Source organism: Dendronephthya gigantea, unplaced genomic scaffold, assembly GCF_004324835.1.
Source record: "Dendronephthya gigantea isolate DGI-Jeju-01 unplaced genomic scaffold, DenGig_1.0 000033F, whole genome shotgun sequence".
NCBI lineage: Eukaryota > Metazoa > Cnidaria > Anthozoa > Malacalcyonacea > Nephtheidae > Dendronephthya > Dendronephthya gigantea.
This window is the reverse complement of record NW_021163043.1, coordinates 1,116,928-1,142,337: the sequence shown is the minus strand read 5'-3', so window position 1 is coordinate 1,142,337 and position 25,410 is coordinate 1,116,928. Positions and strand designations below refer to the sequence as shown.

General features: G+C 33.7%; 2 protein-coding genes across 2 annotated transcripts; both read left to right on the top strand.

The window, feature by feature from the left end:
- Window positions 1–3,386: 3,386 nt before the first annotated feature.
- On the top strand, window positions 3,387–6,266 carry LOC114525236. Its single transcript, XM_028546460.1, has 5 exons — window positions 3,387–3,552; window positions 3,873–4,159; window positions 4,275–4,508; window positions 5,233–5,358; window positions 6,201–6,266. Exons 1-4 carry the CDS (start codon window positions 3,473–3,475, stop codon window positions 5,331–5,333), a joined length of 702 nt encoding a protein of 233 aa, XP_028402261.1. The 5' UTR covers window positions 3,387–3,472; the 3' UTR covers window positions 5,334–5,358; window positions 6,201–6,266.
- A 15,620-nt stretch (window positions 6,267–21,886) lies between these two features.
- On the top strand, window positions 21,887–23,324 carry LOC114525096 (Bloom syndrome protein homolog). Its single transcript, XM_028546305.1, has 2 exons — window positions 21,887–22,915; window positions 23,013–23,324. The coding sequence occupies exons 1-2, from the start codon at window positions 21,887–21,889 to the stop codon at window positions 23,322–23,324; spliced, it is 1,341 nt and encodes a 446-aa protein (XP_028402106.1).
- The last annotated feature ends 2,086 nt before the right edge of the window (window positions 23,325–25,410 follow it).

Genomic DNA, 25,410 nt, shown 5'->3' with positions numbered 1-25,410 from the left:
GCCTTATTGTAATTATATACATATATAATAACATGACGTAACAGCAGTGACCGGGCTGCCTGTGGCCCAGTGAGCTCCACATATATCTGGAGTAAGAACTTAAGACTTCCGCGAGGCCAAAAAGTGAAGCCAAAGATGGCGGATATTGAGGCGCTATAGTACGTCAGTTTCAGTCCTCTTATGTGCGCGGTTTAACTTTATTTTTTCCTATTTTTGAGTAAAAAATGAGGGGAATTTCAATGAAAGGTAAAATATTAATGCTTTGTATTGAGATACTTTTATATTTCAATTAAATTAACAAAGAAATAAGCGATATCTTACAAGGAAAGCTAAGGAGTGGCGGATTGTTGATGTTTTCGGCTTTTCGCAAATCACAACATTTACTCACAGAATATGCTTCCCAAAAAACATAAATAAAACTTTTCTCAGTTTAATTCATCTATATATAAGGCTTTCATTCATGTAAAAAATTAATAGGAAAGAAAATTATGCTGAAAAACGTACGAGTTTGAAATATGACTAATATATGATTATGAAATTTATAAACAAGACTCAAAATGCAAGTATAAAAAAAACTTTAAAAAAGCACTATGCTAGGAAAGCTGGCCAAAAAATAAAGGACAACTTGTTTTAAAGCGTTTCGAAACCAAAAAGGAAACAAGAAACTCAAAACATAAGGTGAAAATATATGAAAATAACTCAAAATTAAACAAATCTGAAATGCGTAGTTGAATTTACGGCGAAAAATGCATATTTACTCACTCGTACAGTCGGAAAATGCGGCACCTACATCGGGTAGATGCAGAGAAATAGATTCTCAGTAAAATGAATCAATTTTTCCCATTCTTGTACTCTCAAAATGATGAAAAACACGAAAATCTGAGGGTTTCGGGAACCGTCACTCCCGGTCAAAAACAATGAGAAATATTTGGCCGCGCGAGTTAGGGGACTGAAACTGACGTACTATAGCGCTTCAGTGTCCGCCATCTTTGGCTTCACTTTTTGCACCCAAAGTTCTTACTCCAGATATATGTGGAGCTCACTGCTGTGGCCTGACTGATACTGGTAGAATTTAGTACGTTTTTCTTTCGTATTTTAAAATAAAATACGCATTCTTTGAATTTGTCAAAGAGGAATCATAGGAGGGTGGTGAAACGCGCTGTATTATGCGAGAAGAATCAGAAGATATGGATAATTTTGTGAATGCCTGAAAGGTGACTAGGATCGTGAGAAAGAAAGGCCATGGCAATGAGAAATTTCTAAACTTAACAAAATAATCAAAAGTTCATTGACCCATCTACAACAACATGTGTAGCTAAAGTATTGGAATTCAGTGGTGAGTGTGTTTTGTATATGCTATAAATGCTATATGTTTGTACATGTAACATATGTTCTGTATACCATTATAATTAATCTCATAAATTTTTATTCACCTTTAGATTAAACTTTCTATTTGAACATTTTATTTACACCTTTTATTTATACCACTATAAATAGAGCCATTCCAACTAAAAATTATTTCTGTCAAGACATTTGCACTAGCTCTAGATAAATTTTATATATCATTAAAATTGAATTAAATATAAGCTAGGTCTCAAGTGTTTAATTGTGTGTTTACTGTTAAAATTTACAGATTTCCTTTTGTCCAAGCATCACAATAACCAATGTCAAAATGGAGCTCTATTAAAGCAATATTAAAAGTGAAAGGTTTTGTTTATGCAGTGCCGTGGATGCAAGAACAACTTTGCTCTCATTTCATCACTGGAAAGGCTTCGAATGCCTAGCTTAATTCAAAGAAAAGGATGCAAAACCAGAGCCAGAGAAAGTTAAGAGTATATATGGTAAGCAGTATAATTGTTAGTAATTATGTCTGGTCTAAGTTAATATATCTTATATACATATCTTGGTTCAGTTATTGATGAGTTTTACCTTTTCTAGCTGTGTTTAAAGTATGGTGCAAAAAGGTTTGAGGGAAAAGAGGCAGACATATGACAAGTTATGGCACCAAAGATCTGGACATCAGTAACTATATGACATTGCATTTTCTACTATTTACATGTTCTGTACATGTAAATATATTTAGTATAATAGCCTAGTTATATTTTTGCTATTTTCTTGCACAGTCATTTTATTTGGTGGGAAAACTGCAGTATGGTAATAATTTTATCTAGAAAATATTGAATAAATTTATACATTCATAAAAAACCAAGCTAAAATATTTCAATTTGAGTGACACCATATTGTTTTCAATTACTTAGTGCGTAATATTTCAATTGAATCCTCCTCAAAATGTGTGAAATGTATATAATTTTACTTAACTACCATTTAAGCTAAACAGCCTTCAAACAACCGGCTGCAGTTGTTTTATCCACGAAACAAAATGATTATTTGACAGACTTAATTACCAGAACTAGAGTTCTACATGCAGATTAAAGTTATATGGACACTTATAGGACTTGTTTTTTATTCTTTGTTGTATATATATAATATATGTATTTCAATTTCTTTAATCTCTAGATTTATATATATGTAATTTAAGCAAGGCATTTTCATTAAATCTTTTGCATCAATTGAACTTTAAGTAAATAAATTTGTTACATATATTTAGGAATATTTTATTTGTTTGTATGTCTCACTCTTGGCAGAAAGAAGTTTTGATTATGTTGTTATAAAGTGATATATTTCAAAGTCGAAACATGGATGAATGTTGAATATACCATTTATCATCCAATAGCATATTTAATAGATTATCCTATAAAATATACTATAGAATAGATATTCTATGGAACATTTTATCACATATTCAATAGGATCATTAATGGAATATTCCATAGATTAAAAATATTTTATGGAACATTTCATATAGGATGTCATAGAATATGTGTTAGAATGTTCCATAGAATACCAGTATTCTATAGAACATTGTAATGAATGTTCTGAAGGATATTCTATTGAATATTCTAGAAAACATGGCATATGTTATAGAATATTCTATTAAAGGTGCTATAGAACATGTTGTAGAATGTTCCATAGAATAGGTTCCAAAATCCCTTAGAATATTCTATAGGATATTCAGTAGAGAATTTTAATGGAATATTCTATAGAACATTTTTGTAATTGGCAGCAACAAATTCAAGTTGGCAGGTGAACTGATGGCTGGCTCTATCGTGCAAGGTGGGCCAGCACCATGTTTTCTTTCAGAGGAAGCTTATGCATATTTGGTTGAAGGTATTTCAAATATTACAACTGATGGGTGGGTGCCTCAAATAAAAGATAAGAAGCTGATCGATAGACGCTATAAGTCAGGTAACAACTTGGAACGACTAATTTCATGCAGTAAAATTTATTTAAGCTACACTCTCTATTACATTTTGTTTAGAATTAATTTTAATGTTTTACTCTTTTAAATGATATAAAAATTAAAAATTGCACAACCGACGAGAGCCTGCAAAAGTTGTTAGTGGAAGAAAACATGATGGATATTTTGCAACTAATTCGCTACAGAGGAGTGCCTTCAAGAGAATCGTTACAATCTGTAGATAAAATTTTAAGGTAAGCATACACTCTTTGGCAAAAACAATGGAACCTTTGCTGTAATACTGCATGTTATGGTCTTTTACTCAATTGGCCCAGTAATGATCAACATATTTAAGATGGTTATATTTTGGAATTTCTCATGCCATTGAAATTACAAAATATTTGCATATACAATACCTACTGTACTATTTACCTAATATGCTGTAGGACCATATATTAGTGGATGATGCTGTATCCTGTAAAATGTATACGAATAGATATCCATTTCTTTGATATTACTATTTTTCTTTCATCAAAAAATAAAGGATATTCGTTTAGTTTCTGCTTTTTTTTAGACCAATCGTTATGTATGATTTCTCAAGATATTTACCCATGTTAGATCAGCTTGCTGCTGGATTGAGTTCCTTTGGGGTGATGGATGCTTTGAGGGAAAATAGACTGATAATGGAAGCATTATTTGTTGCAAAACATTCCAAATACTATATGCCTACTACTGATCAATTCTTAGATGGAATTTATGCAGTATTTAGTGAAGATGGCAGCAATCGCAAAGATAAAGAAGTTGATGTCCACAAATTTTTCTGTGATTTCGTGCAGGATACTGATGGTTTGGAAGAACAAGGTAAAGCCACAAGCTGTACAACACGACCCAACACTACCAATATTTTTCGGTGTGATAAGCAATTGGTTCCGACTTTCAATATGTTTAAATCTTGTAATAAATCCTCTTCTTTTAGAAACCAATGGTTTAATCACACTAGGTGAATTACACAAGTTCATTACAGGATGTGAGAAGATACCACCTTTAGGACTGCCAAAGCGTATATCAGTCAAATTTAAGCATGGTTGTATGGAGAGGTGTAAGTGTAGGCCGACTGCCTCAACATGTGATCTCAGCATTACCCTACCAGTCCACAATTATGAAAGCTACATCCAATTTAAAGAGTCAATAGATTCAGCACTTATTGAAGGTAAAGGATTTGGTTTGTTGTAATGCAAAACAAAGTTTCATCACATCTTTCAGGACATCTGAAATGGAAGGCCAGTACTGAAAAGGACTCTATATTGTTCAAAACATTTTTAAACTGTTTCTTTATTGAAAGTGTTCATATTTTTGTTATGATACATATACAGTATGTGCAATCTCTCCAAGGCACATGCTTGTTTTCATCACCTAATTCAAGGGGTATTCCAACATTTTGATCAAAGGCATTTGTCATAGCATTGGTAGCAATATATACCGATAAACCTTGCTTGTATAAGCTACATGGACCAATTTTTAACTTGTTTTTGTCTATAAAAGTAGCTTTTTTTAATACTAAATCTCAAGCAAAAAAAATTCCCATCTGACTTTAATTTACAATAGAAATTAACAGCAAATCTTGTTGTTGAACCACTCATAGCAAAGGCCTGTGATCAAACATTCATTCATATATGTTTTTTTTACATTAAAATTTTATATGAATATTCAAGTCTTTTATTTTATCAAGCCAGCTAGTGGTGCATAATGTGAATCAGTAAATGTTAGTTTTCAACATCCGGAAATACATCATTTCCAGCTTGTTCAGTTAAGTATGTAAACAACATAATGGCCTCATGTGGACTGTCAGGATATTCAATACCTTCTAAGTCCATAACATATTGAAAGTATTCATGGTAAGTATTTTCTTCATCAGCTTCTTCATTGTGTTGTAGCTTCATTTCAACAATTTTATCATTACTTACTGGAACAAGACAGTCCATGCCTCCTGAACGTTCAGGCAAATAAAATAAAATATCAGGAACTCCTGGAATAGTTTCGTGGCGTGATGGTCTTATATAGTGAGTGTTCCAGTATTCTTTCATCTTATCTAATGATGCTTGTATAACCCCTTGGAAACAAAACCATAGACACTCCCTGTGTAAAGTTCTTTCAAGGTCAAATGTCCCATTATCTTGCAAATCCTTGAAAAAGTTGATCCACCAGCCAGCACATGATTTCCTGAAATGGGACCACCAGTTTTCTATTCTTTGATTTCTGGTAGATGTCCCATATTTATGGGCCTCCTCATCTGATTGAAAGTAACACTGGATAGCAGCAATATGTCCATTTTCTGTTCCATAGTCTGTACGGGTTAATAATGGACATCCTCTGTGCTCACTGACACAATCCAAATACAGTTTCGTTGGCTCTGTTGGAGAGTTGTTTGATCTGCAGACCTCCAACCATAACACCTTCCTGCTAAAGCCATCAATGGCTGCATGGATAGGAAAACCAAATGGTTTAATCTTATCATAACCTACATTGGAAAAAATCATTAACAGGAATTTACTTGCTTTGATTATCTAACATTTTCAGCATGCATGCATCATGACACACAAGAACATGAACAAGTAAAGATAATTAAATTCAAGACAATACCATCAATATGCCAGCAATGATTAGGGCCATATGACATGTATTTTCTTCTTTTCAACCTACGCCCTTTTCTTTCCTTGCTAGCTTGGGGATCTAGGTCATGGACAATTTGGGCAACAAGTTTTCTGGGTGCATGTATATGATGATTAATTCGAAGAACGTGCCAAATCTTTCTGTACCCTGCAAGTTGACCCACCCCTTCTATTTCTTTCTGAATAATATTTCGCAGCTCTTGCTCATTAAAGTTGACATTCTTTTTCTTTAGATCAAACTTCACTAGTCTCCTTTTCAAAGTACGGACAGAGATAGAAATACCATGATATATATCAAGTAAATTGACAATATCTTCATATTTATATCCCAGATGAAAATAGTACTCAATGTAGTTTCTTTGTTCATCATTGCTGTCAAGTATTTCTACAATAAACAAATAAATTGATACACATATAATATATATCTAAGTAACGTATTGATGTTACAATAATTGCATTTACTTGCCTGGAAATTCTGCTCCGCAGTTATGACAAAAATTCGCCTGGTCATTTGCATATCTCGTCCCACAATCTTGACAAAATCTTGCCATTCTCAAGGCTGTAGTTTTAGATACAATTACAAAATTTCGACCAGTTTCACGAAGAATAACGATTAAACGAAAGACAGAAACGATTAAAAACGGGGGGATGCGTTACATCACGGGCGGAGAGAGAGGTAGCACTATTTTCCATCAACCAAACGCTCGAACCATTCTTATTATTTTTAAAGACAAATTACACTGAAAAATAAACCCAAACCCCTTATTACCTTATTTTTTCTAACCAAAAGGTATTGTAGATGTTCAATTTGGGAGTTTGACCACTACACTATCAGTACACCACTATAATTTCGTTTAATTTAACCCGATATATAGTGCTAAAAATATGAATGGTATGGAAATTTGAAATAAGGCCTATTTCTACGGAGAAGCCTATTTTTCTACGGAGAAGGCCTATTTCTACGGAGAAGGCCTATTTCTACGGAGAAGGCCTATTTCTACGGAGAAGGTTCACTTCTACGGAGAAGGCCTATTTCTACGGAGAAGGCCTACTTCTACGGAGAAGGCCTATTTCTACGGAGAAGGTTCACTTCTACGGAGAAGGCCTATTTCTACGGAGAAGGTTCACTTCTACGGAGAAGGCCTATTTCTACGGAGAAGGTTCACTTCTACGGAGAAGGCCTATCTCTACGGAGAAGGCCTATTTCTACGGAGAAGGTCCACTTCTACGGAGAGAAAGCCTATTTTTTTACGGAGAAGGCCTATTTCTACGGAGAAGGCCTATTTCTACGGAGCAGGCGCAACTTTTATGTAGAAATCGCGCACGCTTTTTAGTGTGAAGCGGTGTCCCTTATGGGCCACCGTAGATATCTGTTTCATAATATGCCTGTTCGCAGGTTAGATGGCGGGCGTTTTGCCCAAACAAGGCCGCAAGGTTATGTGGGACTTGTTTAACCGCCACGCATTATTTTCAAATTTTGAGCGCGTCTTTGTATGTAGTTTGTCATCCGTTGATTCAACGTTTTATAACTGATGCTGGTAGAATTTAGTGCGTTTTTCTTTCGTATTTTAACATAAAATACGCATTCTTTGAATTTGTCAAAGAGGAATCATAGGACGGTGGTGAAACGCGCTGTATTATGCGAGAAGAATCAGAAGATATGGATAATTTTGTGAATGCCTGAAAGGTGACTAGGATCGTGAGAAAGAAAGGCCATGGCGATGAGAAATTTCTAAAGTTAAGAAAATAATCAAAAGTTCATTCACCCATCTATACAACAACATGTGTAGCTAAAGTATTGGAATTCAGTGGTGAGTGTGTTTTATATATGCTATATTATAAATGCTATATGTTTGTATAGGCAACATATGTTCTGTATACCATTATAATTAATCTCATAAATTTTTATTCACCTTTAGATTAAACTTTTTATTTGAACATTTTATTTACACCTTTTATTTATACCACTATAAATAGAGCCATTCCAACTAAAAATTATTTCTGTCAAGACATTTGCACTAGCTCTAGATAAATTTTATATATCACTAAAATTGAATTAAATATAAGCTAGGTCTCAAGTGTTTAATTGTGTGTTTACTGTTAAAATTTACAGATTTCCTTTTGTCCAAGCATCACACTAACCAAAGGTCAAAATGGAGCTCTATTAAAGCAATATTAAATGTGAAAGGTTTTGTTTATGCAGTGCCATCGATGCAAGAACAACTTTGCTCTCATTCCATCACTGGAAAGGCTTCAAATGCCTAGCTTAATTCAAAGAAAAGGATGCAAAACCAGAGCCAGAGAAAGTTAAGAGTATATATGGTAAGCAGTATAATTGTTAGTAATTATGTCTGGTCTAAGTTAATATATCTTATATACATATCTTGGTTCAGTTATTGATGAGTTTTACCTTTTCTAGCTGTGTCTAAAGTATGGTGCAAAAAGGTTTGAGGGAAAAGAGGCTGACATATGACAAGTTATGGCACCAAAAATTAATAATATTGTGCAAGTTGAGAAAACCAAGTTGAAAGCATCTGGACATCAGTAACTATATGACATTCCATTTTCTACTATTTACATGTTCTGTACATGTAAATATATTTAGTATAATAGCCTAGTTATATTTTTGCTATTTTCTTGCACACTGTCATTTTATTTGGTGGGAAAACTGCAGTATGGTAATAATTTTATCTAGAAAATATTAAATAAATTTATACATTCATAAAAAACCAAGCTAAAATATTTCAATTTGAGTGACACCATATTGTTTTCAATTACTTAGTGCATAATATTTCAATTGAATCCTCCTCAAAATGTGTGAAATGTATATAATTTTACTTAACTACAATTTAAGCTAAACAGCCTTCAAACAACCGGCTGCAGTTGTTTTATCCACGAAACAAAATGGTTATTTGACAGACTTAATTACCAGAACTAGAGTTCTACATGCAGATTAAAGTTATATGGACACTTATAGGACTTGTTTTTTATTCTTTGTTGTATAATATATGTATTTCAATTTCTTTAATCTCTAGATTTATTTATATGTAATTTAAGCAAGGCATTTTCATTAAATCTTTGCATCAATTGAACTTTAAGTAAATAAATTTGTTACATATATTTGGGAATATTTTATTTGTTTGTATATCTCACTCTTGGCAGAAAGAAGTTTTGATTATGTTGTTATAAAGTGATATATTTCAAAGTCGAAACATGGACGAATGTTGAATATACCATTTATCATCCAATAGCATATTTAATAGATTATCCTATAAAATATACTATAGAATACATATTCTATGGAACATTTTATCACATATTCAATAGGATCATTAATGGAATATTCCATAGATTGAAAATATTTTATGGAACATTTCATATTGGATGTCATAGAATATGTGTTAGAATGTTCCATAGAATACCAGTATTCTATAGAACATTCTAATGAATGTTCTGAAGGATATTCTATTGAATATTCTATAAAACATGGCATATGTTATAGAATATTCTATTAAAGGTGCTATAGAACATGTTGTAGAACGTTCCATAGAATAGGTTCCAAAATCCCTTAGAATATTCTATAGGATATTCAATAGAGAATTTTAATGGAATATTCTATAGAACATTTTTGTAAGGGCATGAAGCATTATGCTGCGCGCTCCCAACAGACTCGAGATTATTTACTTTCTTGCCCACTTTTAAAACTATCATTATCAGATAAATGCAACCTTACACAGACTTACCTATAGAATACGATCTTTTCACCGGCAGTATTTATGTAGCAATTCACCAAAGTCAGTTGCTACGACAGTCAGAAATTAGTGTAGAAGTTTATTCAAATCAAAAGTAGTTTTTTCCGTATGACAAACGATGGTCTGATGCAGCCTAGACACCAGGCCTTCATATTTTCTCCCAGAGTTTTATTCAGGAGACTGGGGACGAGGACAAGGGGACCTGGGGGGGGAGGGGGAGGAAAAACGAAAAATAGAAGGCCTAGTAGATTTCCCAACATCTGCCCTGAAACTGCCCTGATTGCAAAATGGCCGAACTATTGGATAATGTGCAAGGTAAGTTTAGAAAATTCAATTTTATAACAGTTAAATCGTTACTCAGACTCCTTTACATTATTTAAATATGCAAAAATTTGAATATTGATGTCATACTATTGTTGATATAAATTATACGGAAGTTAACACTTGAACGGTGTTAGGTTTCACCAGTGCATATTTTGATATAATTTCGTTTTATTCGGATTTATGTTTGTCCAGACAATGAAGGAAAACCAGAGTCAGTTGTTCCAAGCAGCCCTATTTCAATAAAAGGCCGAAAGAGGCAAGGTCCAAGATTTACTCCAAGTCCCGGCTACAGAAAATCGAAAAAAAGAATTCAGAAATCTTCAGGTACATGTACATGGATTGTTATACACCCTTTTATGGCCATGCTTACAATTTACTGGTTGCTTTAAGTATCTTAATTAAAGTACACAAGTTGTTTATGTATTATCTTGTGACATTCTGTGTAGAATAGCTCTACATAAGTAGCTATTAATGCACAACGTGAACAAGGCTAGCTAGGGACAACACTGCCAATAGCTTTTATATAAAAACTCGTTTAAAATTTCATATAATATGTACACTTAGTTCAAAACTTTAAGCTTGTATATTCTATGTTGTATTGGGAAGCATAGAAGTGTTGTTTGCAATATGTTCCATCACGACGATACTGCACAACATTTGTATGTTCAGAATAAATACATTTTGCTGTGATGATATATTTTAACTGTACATCATAGTCTCTCATTACTTTACTTGGTCACTGTTTATTGTTGAGGCAGTTTGTAGTGATTGTTAAATGTGTTTACCTGCTCATTAACTCTAATTATGTTTCTTATATTTTGTAGTTGGACTAGCTGCTGCAGTTAAGAAAAATTTTGTTTATCAAGTTGGCCATTTTATTCCTCAGCCAGAAGTGCAGCCAAAACTTGAGCAAGCAGTTGGGTATAAGCTTACTAAGGCACAAACATTTGAAGCTGTGCAAGCACTTGGCAAAATTGAAAAGGATACAATCCGTGTTGGCAACCAAAAGGATGGATGTGACAATAGAAAGCGAATGTATCCTATTTACATATCTGTTATTAACATATATTTATAAAGTACTGGTACTGTATAATTATAAGCAAGTTATGTACTTTTATTCCTTAACTAAATTTAGAACTGTGTTTGTGAATATTTCCAGAATTTTAAAACCAGTTGTTGGTGATAAATTATGGCATAATATTCATTCTTCTCTTACCCAGTTGCAACCAAATTTGACTTCTGATATACTAACTACTATTCAACAATCTATTTTGGACAATGTTACACCTCTCATTCAAGAAAATGATGCTCTGAAACAGAAATTAAAGTTTTCTACCAAAGAGGAGGCTTCTACCAAACGAAAATTGTTTTCTGAAAGTGACAAAACAGCTAATACGGATGAAAACTGTTCTCCATATGGTTTGACTGAACAAATCGGTGAGGATACATTTAGTTCCAAAAATGATCAAGACCATTCAAAATTTAACAAGCAAGCACTGGAAATTGAACTTTTGGAATTTCAAAAGATATGTAATGTTGGCATTTTAGATGTGTCAGAAAGTGAAGATTTAGACCTTATATTTGGAGAAACCACATTTGATAGTTTAGCTAACAAAGTGCAAGAGCATTGTCCATTGCTCACTGAGATCATTGATACTATAGCAATTGGCAAGTGGTCAAAGTATAACAAATCTAAAAAGACTGTTTCCTACAAATTCAAGACTGCCCTTCAAATGGTACTTGCATTGGATGACATTAAAAGCCAAAGAACTACAACTGGGTTTTCAACACTGTTTGGACTTATGCTAATTTCTCATGGAGCTGGGAAAGTTGTATTACAGGCTTTAGAGCCTTTTGGTTTATGCAAAGGCTATGACTTTTAGTAAGTATAATCTATTTGCCTTGTAGTTGTAAATTCATGGTCAAGTTTAATTATTTCTCATAGATGTATATCCAAACCACTATCAAGTCTTGCTTACTCAGTCTGTTATATAAATCTTCTGATTAATGAAATTATATGAATTAGTCTACATATATAATAATGAAACTGAATCTGTCTGGCAATTATTTTCTCTACATTATATATTCATTGCTATTTCAATTCCCATTGTCTTGTTAATAATATCAGAATAGGCTACATGTGCATTGATGAGTGATTACATGCTACATGTATAATATCTTCTTGATGAGCAGAGTATAAGGTAATATATGGTAATATATAAGGCAGATATATAAGGCAGAGTATAAAGTAATAATAAAGCATGGCACACGAAGGGCACACATCAACAAGTTAATGTACCATTTCAAATATTTTTCAAAGAAATTATATTTAGTACATGAATATAAAAACATCAATCATATCTTGCTCATACTGTCCTTTTGCAGTCTCAAATTTCTGGACAAAAGAAAAGAAAAATACAGAGGTATAGTTGCCGCATCATTTCCTGACAACTGTCCAGTCATTCTTGCATATGACAATATCAATATCCACAAAGGCAGAGCTCGCCACACAAGACTTAAACGAAGAATGGTTCCAATAATGTGGAATTTCACAGGGAAAATAGTTATTAAACCTCAAATTGATGATGTTAAGCATTTATTTAACAATAGCAAAACTGGTTCGGAACCACAGAAAGAGCTTAAAGATATCAAAGTTGAAGATGTTCTTATACTTGGTAATTAAGGAAATTTGTAATTTTTTTGTACCTATCTGTATGAATGTATTTGTTATTATTATATTATTATTATTATATTATTATTATTATTATTATTATTATTATTATTATTATATTATTATTATTATTATTATTATTATTATTATTATTATTAGACATTTTTACTTGGTTTCACTACTGTTATGCCTGGAATAATGAATACACCCTTTCCATAATTATGTCATTTGGCCTAGGGAACTTACTGTCATTAATCATGAGCCAATCACCTTGTCTTTTTTACTTTTGATAACATTAGACATCTAGGCAAAAAACGTATCTATGACGTAATTATTGAAAGGGTGCGCACTTAAAGAAGGTCCTGAATATTTGTTAAATATATTTCTAAACCAGGGTTGTCTATACATTCATAGAATATATGGTATCTAATATATTTTTTCTATTATAGAGAACCACAAAGAATTGTTCGACATACACAGTGAAGGTACCGACAGAATACTACTTGAAGGTTTAAAATTAGGCCTAACAATAAATCGAAGCAAGGCACAACTTTTAAGCATGTGCGAAAAAAATATAATGGACTATCTTAAGGAAGAGCAATATAAAGGTAAAAGTGATATTAAAATATCTGTGCCAAGTGTAAAACCGGAATATCCTGAAAATTCAAGTATTAAGACAAAAGTCATGATATTGCCTTTATCTTTGGAAGATGAGGTACAAACATGTGGTACTGCTAATGTTCTAAAAGAATTTGCTAAAGATTTGAACATTGAAAGCTCGAAGAATGTAGAATACATCGTATTTAATAAAGAACAAAAAAAATTTGATATTAAAGCAGCAAGGGAAAGATATATTTTCTACAAAGAAATGGAGCAACACCAGAAGGACATGATATTATTGAAAAAACAATTTGAGTCGCGTCGATCTTTTCTTCATGCTGAGGATAGCGACAGTGATGACCCCCAAGATAATCTGTGCAATGCACAATCCGAAAATTCAGCATCAACTTTCAAAACAAAAATGAAACAAATTTCATGCCACATGTCAAATCTGTTGAAGGAAATGGAGTTATTAGTTAAAGATAAGAATCTCCAAAATGCATACTCTGCAATTAAGCTGCATGATTCACAGTGGATAGGATTAGTAGATGCATATGAATGCAACCTTCTTCACATGGCTGTCGGTAATGGCAATGAAAAGCTGGTAGAAGCTCTCCTACTTGCTGGAGCTCCAGTTAACAATCCAGAAGGATGCGGAATAACCCCCTTAATGATTGCAATAAATAACAACGATGTCAATTTGGTCAAGATATTAATCAGGTAAGTGACTTGAAGTCTTGAACATATTGCCATAATGCTTGAGGTGGACGTCCGAGACAAGTTCAACTTTGTAATTAACCTATTAAGACGATCGAAACTTGTTTTACCAAATGTATTTTTGTAATTAACCTATATATAAAATTGTGGATTAGCATGCATATAGATAACAAAATTGCGCATCCGTTTTCGTCAACGTAAAAAAGAAGTACGGGGTATATTGTTAATTAAACCTTACCGTTGATACAATTTTGGCCAACGACTTCGCTTTCATATTTCCCGTTTATATCATTCATGGAGTACAGGAAAGTTATATCCCATTATTTCAGGCACAAATGTTTATCTTCAATCGTCAGGCTAAGTACAAGCTTTTTATTAGCTGCATTTTTTCACAAAATATAAGGAAATAACATGAAAACGAGACCATTTTACCTTTGAATTTACTAATGCGTGAATACCTTTGAATTTACTAATACGTTAATTACATTTTTTTGCACATGATATAGATATGGTGCAAGATGTGACGGCACATTTTCTGGAAACATACCATCACCACTACAGTTTGCTGAATCAATAGAAGACGAAACAATTTACAATCTCTTAACTAATCAAATTAAAGAAAAGAATGACAAAATGAACTCAATTTTTGAATTACTTGAAGAACGTGTTGACAGTTCTGAACAACTTTTAGAGCAAACTGACACTCCCTCAATGGCGGAAGATACAACAACAGCGCAACGTTCCTTAAGAGACCACGTTATAACTGTTGGAGATGTTAAAACTACCATGACTATTAGAGGAGTAAGAAACCGGTCCCCTGATGAATTTGGCTCTTTTAAAGAGGCACCGGGTGATTTCCACACACAAGGATATATTATGCAGTGCATAGCAAGAATAATGGGACCTGGTGGATTTTACCATGTCGCAAAGCAAGTTTTAAACAGGGTAAAAGTAACACCAAAATCTTTTGAGGACATTTTTAATCACGGCAATTTTCAAAGAAACTACAACACTATTAACGATTTCTATTGGGGAGTTATGATAGCCTGTGTTAAGGAATTTCAATCATCGGGTTTCTTTCCACCGGCATCTGTACTTGAAGAGTACACGAAAAAAAACGAGGACTACAGCAGGTTTATGCTGAAGTGCCTCAAAGATTGGTTCGATTATAACAGAACAGCTGACAGCACGTTTGAATATTTTTATTTGTTTCTAACTAAATTTGGACCTCTCTTGTTCAAACTACACCAAGCAGTCAGAATGAATAATGGAAAAGCAAGGGAGGCTTGTTGGATAGAGTTAACACCTATTTTGCAGCATTCAACAAAAAGAACTACAAAACTGAAAGTTTAGTGCATGTAGTAAATTTCACATCACTTTGGCCCTTAGCGTACCGAGAAATGTTCCGCCGTAACTGCAGTGTGAATGCTAAAGGAAAAGACGGACATAACTTTGCAATCGATGAGTACATGGAGACATTTGTTGTGAAGCCAGTGAAGCTATACGGTCGCAAACAAACAACCATTGAAATGCTACAGAAGATATGCATGAACATTGAGCTACTTGAACATGTCAAATCAATCTACCAAAAGAGCTTTGAAATCAACGCAGGAGGGAAATCATCAGTTCCTGACCCAACACCAGATTGGATTAAAGTAGCATGGTTTGAATACATCATAAATGGCTGACTAACGAAAAAAGAAAGGAAGTTAAACTGTACCCACATGGCCAAAAGAATCTAACGGACCTTTATGCTATTCAAAGAAATGCTTAAATGATGGAAGAAAGAGGGCATAAGCAAATAAAAACCAATTTCCACGAAATGATATATAGACAATTTCCTACACAAACATTGCGAATTTCACTGAAATAACAATACTAACGATTGATCTTCATAAAAAAGAGTATATACATGCAGGTAGGACAATAGGTATAAAGTCCTTTTTAATGATTATGAAATATATTATAATTTGTGAGTTAATAACTAAATAAGTTTCAGCCTGTTTCAAATTTGCCGAACGCATTAGATATAATAGATTGTATATTGTTTTATTAAATTTGGACACAGCAATAGCGCGACCTTTGAACTATGCCTTACGCATTTTATCAACCTTGAAAAATGTTATCCTGTTTTCATTGTTTAAAATAGCCATGAACTTCGATCCGAGGTCAACATACAAAGCATTTCTTGGATTCACATCATTGGGGATTTCTCTAAGAATGTCTCCCACTATAAGTCTGCGTAACAGGAGTTCTCCTTGCTCTGTTTCCATGAAGCAGCCATAACCAGGTAATTCATTGTACTTTTTCTTGATTATTTCTGAGGTTTTCTTACCAGTGATAATGTTTGCAAGCTGTTTAACTGTTAACCTCTTCCCATTAAAATCGTTTTTTAGCTTTTGGATGCAATTACCAACTGATAATGTATGATTAGTAATGTCGAACTCCTGAACGTTACATGGGGTTGTGCAAACGTCACACTGATTATCGCACTTTTGTGAAAGGCTCTGTCCAAAGTAGTTCACAAGAACATATTTTCTACAAAGATGTTTATTCAGACAATAGTTCATGAAGGCTTGAAAGTTACTAAGTCTTGCACTTAAAGCTTTACTGTCCGTTTTCCATTTTGTAAAAATACGCTGTACATGACATATTGATCATTTGCACTGAAATACAGTACACATTGGCAAGGTAGGCCATCACGTCCACCACGTCCAATTTGTTGGTAGTAATCTTCCATAGATGCAGGGAGTGAGTAATGAATAACAGCACGTACATTTGGTTTGTCCACCCCCATACCAAAGGCACTTGTGCAACAGAGAACCTGCAGGTCTCCGGTCATCCATTTATCCTGGAGTGACGAACGCAACTGCCTAGACATTGAACCATGATATGCCTTGACAAAACCCCGTACGACTCCAGTTTCGCCGATAGTTCTTCACAATTAGTGCGAGATGAGCAATACACGAGTGAACATGGTAGTGGTTTAACTATATCAACAATATAGGCTACTGTTTTGGATGACTTATTCTGGATCAAGTATGACAGGTTAGGTCGATGAAAATCAGATGTAATTAGTTCTACGTTTTTCAATTCAAGAACAGTTAACACTTCACAAATAACTTTAGCTGTTGCTGTGGCAGTTAGCATTAAAACTGGTGTTTTGGGGTAGTAAATACCAAGTGATTTAAGGTCTAGGTAAGATGGCCTAAAATCATGACCCCATTGGCTAACACAATGAGCTTCATCAATCACAAACTGCTGAATGGCTCCAACTGAATATAAAGAAAGTAGAATATGATGTAGCATTTTATCACTTGCAAGTAATTCAGGTGTAGTACAACACTTTAAATGGGCATTGTAACTGTTTGAGACCAGAATATACTTTCTGCCTTTCTGTATTTGTCATTTCCCCCAAGATAAAAGCTGAGTTGATACTGAGGGAAATACATCTAGAAATTTGATCTTCAATAAGTGATCTGAGTGGTGAAATAATAACTGATATACCAGGTAGTGCCATGGCTATCAAGAGATATATTAAAGATTTCCCAGCTCCAGTTGGCATCACAACAAATGTGTTCTTTTTTGCTAAGCAAGAATTAATAGCTTGCTGTTGTTTCATTTGAAAGGATGAATATCCAAAGACTGCTTTCATAAGAGGAAGTAACTGTTCTGCCTCTTTGACAGGCATTGTAAGTTGTTTAAGAACTGTTTCTATATTTGCCATACACGACTCTGAGCTGATACATACTGATGAAAACCGGTCATTTTGACAGTCAACATCGGCACTTTTTTCCCTAGGTAAGTCAACATCACTGTTTGTAGCAATATCTGAGAGTCCTATGTTGCTTTCAAACCAGTCTAGGCTAATAGTTGTTCTTTTTGTTTGTATTTTAGGGAGATCTTTATGACGTTGCTCATCAAATTCTTTCCAAACTTCATAAACTACGGTCTCACTGGGACCTTTGACAGTAACTTCTTTATATGGTTTTTCAGAAAATGGTTTCAATTTCCCTTGTTCTAATAATATGCATGCAACTTTCAATGCAGCTAGTTCTGTGTTTGTAGCCTTAAGTTGAAAATCTTGTCCACATGAATTCAAATAGTAGATTTGACCATCAACCTTTATAATACAATTAATATATAATTAAATATACAATTAAATATATATATATATATATATATATATACATACATATATATATTATAAGTACATGTAGATTATATTTATAAATAATTGTAATTGAGTAATTTGAAATACAAATGCAGGGGTGGAAAAAGTATTTGACCATTGGTCCCAGTTGCCAGGAAATATTTCCAAGATACTGTAATTAAAGCAATTTGATTAAATTTGGAACTAGAGAATGATGTAACATTTATGTGGCAAATACATTTTCAGCCAATTTGAAACACCAGATTTTTTGGGTGCTCTGATTTTTTGGGTCCTTCTGGGTAGTACCCATTTTCTTTCCATCTGTAAATTTACCTTATAAAATCATCCCATGTTGTGAGTTATTAGTTTTATCTTATAAATAAACAGCTAATCCAATTAATTAAGATTGTCCTACCAAAACATTGAACGTGAAATTATTAGCATGCAAGGCAAATATGCGCTATATGAGATAAATAAGCCTTTAAACTCAGACAATTTCAAAAAAATTTTTAGTTGCAAGGCTTGGATATACATCTTATGAATAAGCAATATTCCATTGCATGCTTAATTAAACATTAGTTTAATTAATGACATTGTAAAATTCTTATAGCTCTCTTCCTTAAGATATTCATTTTAGTTTGATATGCAAATATCATCAAATATAATCAAATTAAATGTTCAATGTAAAGTGGACATGTTTTTGATCACGTAAAAAGTTGATACTACATGATAGTATATACTTATAATCTTTTATATTTGACAGCTGTCATTATTTTTTTTGTCCCTCCAAACAATACCAGAACGCACTGTAAAATGTTATGGGAGAAAGCTAATTATAGGAGTCCAGCCCCGACCATAAAGGATTTAATTTGTTTAAGAATTATTATAAATTATAATATTATAAACTATCAGCATACCTATATTTCATAAACAATTTCTTGCCTTTATAGGCATATTCCCAAATACGGACAAAACAGCATTAAAAGCAAATCAATTTTTCTAGACAAAATTTTCAGATTCATCTTTTTTATATTATAAGTATTAATACATGAAAATCTGATATCATAATACTCACTATTTCAGAACTTGAAATCATAATTTTTTCGAGCATTCTATTTCCGCGCCTTCTCCATCGTTCCTCTATTGCATCTTGCAAACTGCATTGTTCCCCTTCATGAGCAACTGCATAGTGTTGTTCTAGTTTTTTGTACCACTTACTCGAATTGGAACAAGCAGAATGAGGACACGGAAACAACGTGTACTCTTTACTCTCTTGATAGATATTTGCATCCGCCATACTGGTTTTGAAATCTACTAGGCTTTCCCCGGCATCAATATCTGTGACGTCATCAAACGAATTTTGCTCCGTGCCGTGGAAAAGCCTAGTGTCTAGGCTGGCATAGCATGACTAAATTGTCGAGCTGGCTACGCCGCTGAGATTTAACGTAAGCTAGGTTTTGAAAGGGCAACCGTGATTGAATTAGCCGTATATAATAGTGAGCTTAAGCAAGTGACGTTTTTGACATCACAAACGGCATGAGTAACGCCAAAAGACTGGGTCAAGAATTGTGATTGGTGAAAAATAAAAACTTTACTTCCGGTCAACGTACGTGTTGTCAAAAACGTCACTTGCTTAAGCTCACTATTATTACCTATAAACATCTCACATTCACACAGCCTAGACACTAGGCTTTTCCACGGCACGGAGCAAAATTCGTTTGATGACGTCACAGATATTGATGCCGGGGAAAGCCTAGTAGATTTCAAAACCAGTATGGCGGATGCAAATATCTATCAAGAGAGTAAAGAGTACACGTTGTTTCCGTGTCCTCATTCTGCTTGTTCCAATTCGAGTAAGTGGTACAAAAAACTAGAACAACACTATGCAGTTGCTCATGAAGGGGAACAATGCAGTTTGCAAGATGCAATAGAGGAACGATGGAGAAGGCGCGGAAATAGAATGCTTGAAAAAATTATGATTTCAAGTTCTGAAATAGTGAGTATTATGATATCAGATTTTCATGTATTAATACTTATAATATAAAAAAGATGAATCTGAAAATTTTGTCTAGAAAAATTGATTTGCTTTTAATGCTGTTTTGTCCGTATTTGGGAATATGCCTATAAAGGCAAGAAATTGTTTATGAAATATAGGTATGCTGATAGTTTATATATTAATTTATAATAATTCTTAAACAAATTAAATCCTTTATGGTCGGGGCTGGACTCTATAATTAGCTTTCTCCCATAACATTTTACAGTGCGTTCTGGTATTGTTTGGAGGGACAAAAAAAATAATGACAGCTGTCAAATATAAAAGATTATAAGTATATACTATCATGTAGTATCAACTTTTTACGTGATCAAAAACATGTCCACTTTACATTGAACATTTAATTTGATTATATTTGATGATATTTGCATATCAAACTAAAATGAATATCTTAAGGAAGAGAGCTATAAGAATTTTACAATGTCATTAATTAAACTAATGTTTAATTAAGCATGCAATGGAATATTGCTTATTCATAAGATGTATATCCAAGCCTTGCAACTAAAAATTTTTTTGAAATTGTCTGAGTTTAAAGGCTTATTTATCTCATATAGCGCATATTTGCCTTGCATGCTAATAATTTCACGTTCAATGTTTTGGTAGGACAATCTTAATTAATTGGATTAGCTGTTTATATTATAAGATAAAACTAATAACTCACAACATGGGATGATTTTATAAGGTAAATTTACAGATGGAAAGAAAATGGGTACTACCCAGAAGGACCCAAAAAATCAGAGCACCCAAAAAATCTGGTGTTTCAAATTGGCTGAAAATGTATTTGCCACATAAATGTTACATCATTCTCTAGTTCAAATTTAATCAAATTGCTTTAATTACAGTATCTTGGAAATATTTCCTGGCAACTGGGACCAATGGTCAAATACTTTTTCCACCCCTGCATTTGTATTTCAAATTACTCAATTACAATTATTTATAAATATAATCTACATGTACTTATAATATATATATGTATGTATATATATATATATATATATATATATATATTTAATTGTATATTTAATTATATATTAATTGTATTATAAAGGTTGATGGTCAAATCTACTATTTGAATTCATTGGACAAGATTTTCAACTTAAGGCTACAAACACAGAACTAGCTGCATTGAAAGTTGCATGCATATTATTAGAACAAGGGAAATTGAAACCATTTTCTGAAAAACCATATAAAGAAGTTACTGTCAAAGGTCCCAGTGAGACCGTAGTTTATGAAGTTTGGAAAGAATTTGATGAGCAACGTCATAAAGATCTCCCTAAAATACAAACAAAAAGAACAACTATTAGCCTAGACTGGTTTGAAAGCAACATAGGACTCTCAGATATTGCTACAAACAGTGATGTTGACTTACCTAGGGAAAAAAGTGCCGATGTTGACTGTCAAAATGACCGGTTTTCATCAGTATGTATCAGCTCAGAGTCGTGTATGGCAAATATAGAAACAGTTCTTAAACAACTTACAATGCCTGTCAAAGAGGCAGAACAGTTACTTCCTCTTATGAAAGCAGTCTTTGGATATTCATCCTTTCAAATGAAACAACAGCAAGCTATTAATTCTTGCTTAGCAAAAAGAACACATTTGTTGTGATGCCAACTGGAGCTGGGAAATCTTTAATATATCTCTTGATAGCCATGGCACTACCTGGTATATCAGTTATTATTTCACCACTCAGATCACTTATTGAAGATCAAATTTCTAGATGTATTTCCCTCAGTATCAACTCAGCTTTTATCTTGGGGGAAATGACAAATACAGAAAGGCAGAAAGTATATTCTGGTCTCAAACAGTTACAATGCCCATTTAAAGTGTTGTATACTACACCTGAATTACTTGCAAGTGATAAAATGCTACATCATATTCTACTTTCTTTATATTCAGTTGGAGCCATTCAGCAGTTTGTGATTGATGAAGCTCATTGTGTTAGCCAATGGGGTCATGATTTTAGGCCATCTTACCTAGACCTTAAATCACTTGGTATTTACTACCCCAAAACACCAGTTTTAATGCTAACTGCCACAGCAACAGCTAAAGTTATTTGTGAAGTGTTAACTGTTCTTGAATTGAAAAACGTAGAACTAATTACATCTGATTTTCATCGACCTAACCTGTCATACTTGATCCAGAATAAGTCATCCAAAACAGTAGCCTATATTGTTGATATAGTTAAACCACTACCATGTTCACTCGTGTATTGCTCATCTCGCACTAATTGTGAAGAACTATCGGCGAAACTGGAGTCGTACGGGGTTTTGTCAAAGGCATATCATGGTTCAATGTCTAGGCAGTTGCGTTCGTCACTCCAGGATAAATGGATGACCGGAGACCTGCAGGTTCTCTGTTGCACAAGTGCCTTTGGTATGGGGGTGGACAAACCAAATGTACGTGCTGTTATTCATTACTCACTCCCTGCATCTATGGAAGATTACTACCAACAAATTGGACGTGGTGGACGTGATGGCCTACCTTGCCAATGTGTACTGTATTTCAGTGCAAATGATCAAATATGTCATGTACAGCGTATTTTTACAAAATGGAAAACGGACAGTAAAGCTTTAAGTGCAAGACTTAGTAACTTTCAAGCCTTCATGAACTATTGTCTGAATAAACATCTTTGTAGAAAATATGTTCTTGTGAACTACTTTGGACAGCCTTTCACAAAAGTGCGATAATCAGTGTGACGTTTGCACAACCCCATGTAACGTTCAGGAGTTCGACATTACTAATCATACATTATCAGTTGGTAATTGCATCCAAAAGCTAAAAAACGATTTTAATGGGAAGAGGTTAACAGTTAAACAGCTTGCAAACATTATCACTGGTAAGAAAACCTCAGAAATAATCAAGAAAAAGTACAATGAATTACCTGGTTATGGCTGCTTCATGGAAACATCAGAGCAAGGAGAACTCCTGTTACGCAGACTTATAGTGGGAGACATTCTTAGAGAAATCCCCAATGATGTGAATCCAAGAAATGCTTTGTATGTTGACCTCGGATCGAAGTTCATGGCTATTTTAAACAATGAAAACAGGATAACATTTTTCAAGGTTGATAAAATGCGTAAGGCATAGTTCAAAGGTCGCGCTATTGCTGTGTCCAAATTTAATAAAAACAATATACAATCTATTATATCTAATGCGTTCGGCAAATTTGAAACAGGCTGAAACTTATTTAGTTATTAACTCACAAATTATTATAATATATTTCATAATCATTAAAAAAGGACTTTATACCTATTGTCCTACCTGCATGTATATACTCTTTTTTATGAAGATCAATCGTTAGTATTGTTATTTTCAGTGAAATTCGCAAATGTTTGTGTAGGAAATTGTCTATATATCATTTCGTGGAAATTGGTTTTTATTTGCTTATGCCCTCTTTCTTCCACATTTAAGCATTCTTTTGGAATAGCATAAAGGTCCGTTAGATTCTTTTGGCCATGTGGGTACAGTTTAACTTCCTTTCTTTTTTCGTTAGTCAGCCATTTATGATGTATTGCAAACCATGCTACTTTAATCCAATCTGGTGTTGGGTCAGGAACTGATGATTTCCCTCCTGCGTTGATTTCAAAGCTCTTTTGGTAGATTGATTTGACATGTTCAAGTAGCTCAATGTTCATGCATATCTTCTGTAGCATTTCAATGGTTGTTTGTTTGCGACCGTATAGCTTCACTGGCTTCACAACAAATGTCTCCATGTACTCATCGATTGCAAAGTTATGTCCGTCTTTTCCTTTAGCATTCACACTGCAGTTACGGCGGAACATTTCTCGGTACGCTAAGGGCCAAAGTGATGTGAAATTTACTACATGCACTAAACTTTCAGTTTTGTAGTTCTTTTTGTTGAATGCTGCAAAAATAGGTGTTAACTCTATCCAACAAGCCTCCCTTGCTTTTCCATTATTCATTCTGACTGCTTGGTGTAGTTTGAACAAGAGAGGTCCAAATTTAGTTAGAAACAAATAAAAATATTCAAACGTGCTGTCAGCTGTTCTGTTATAATCGAACCAATCTTTGAGGCACTTCAGCATAAACCTGCTGTAGTCCTCGTTTTTTTTCGTGTACTCTTCAAGTACAGATGCCGGTGGAAAGAAACCCGATGATTGAAATTCCTTAACACAGGCTATCATAACTCCCCAATAGAAATCGTTAATAGTGTTGTAGTTTCTTTGAAAATTGCCGTGATTAAAAATGTCCTCAAAAGATTTTGGTGTTACTTTTACCCTGTTTAAAACTTGCTTTGCGACATGGTAAAATCCACCAGGTCCCATTATTCTTGCTATGCACTGCATAATATATCCTTGTGTGTGGAAATCACCCGGTGCCTCTTTAAAAGAGCCAAATTCATCAGGGGACCGGTTTCTTACTCCTCTAATAGTCATGGTAGTTTTAACATCTCCAACAGTTATAACGTGGTCTCTTAAGGAACGTTGCGCTGTTGTTGTATCTTCCGCCATTGAGGGAGTGTCAGTTTGCTCTAAAAGTTGTTCAGAACTGTCAACACGTTCTTCAAGTAATTCAAAAATTGAGTTCATTTTGTCATTCTTTTCTTTAATTTGATTAGTTAAGAGATTGTAAATTGTTTCGTCTTCTATTGATTCAGCAAACTGTAGTGGTGATGGTATGTTTCCAGAAAATGTGCCGTCACATCTTGCACCATATCTATATCATGTGCAAAAAAATGTAATTAACGTATTAGTAAATTCAAAGGTATTCACGCATTAGTAAATTCAAAGGTAAAATGGTCTCGTTTTCATGTTATTTCCTTATATTTTGTGAAAAAATGCAGCTAATAAAAAGCTTGTACTTAGCCTGACGATTGAAGATAAACATTTGTGCCTGAAATAATGGGATATAACTTTCCTGTACTCCATGAATGATATAAACGGGAAATATGAAAGCGAAGTCGTTGGCCAAAATTGTATCAACGGTAAGGTTTAATTAACAATATACCCCGTACTTCTTTTTTACGTTGACGAAAACGGATGCGCAATTTTGTTATCTATATGCATGCTAATCCACAATTTTATATATAGGTTAATTACAAAAATACATTTGGTAAAACAAGTTTCGATCGTCTTAATAGGTTAATTACAAAGTTGAACTTGTCTCGGACGTCCACCTCAAGCATTATGGCAATATGTTCAAGACTTCAAGT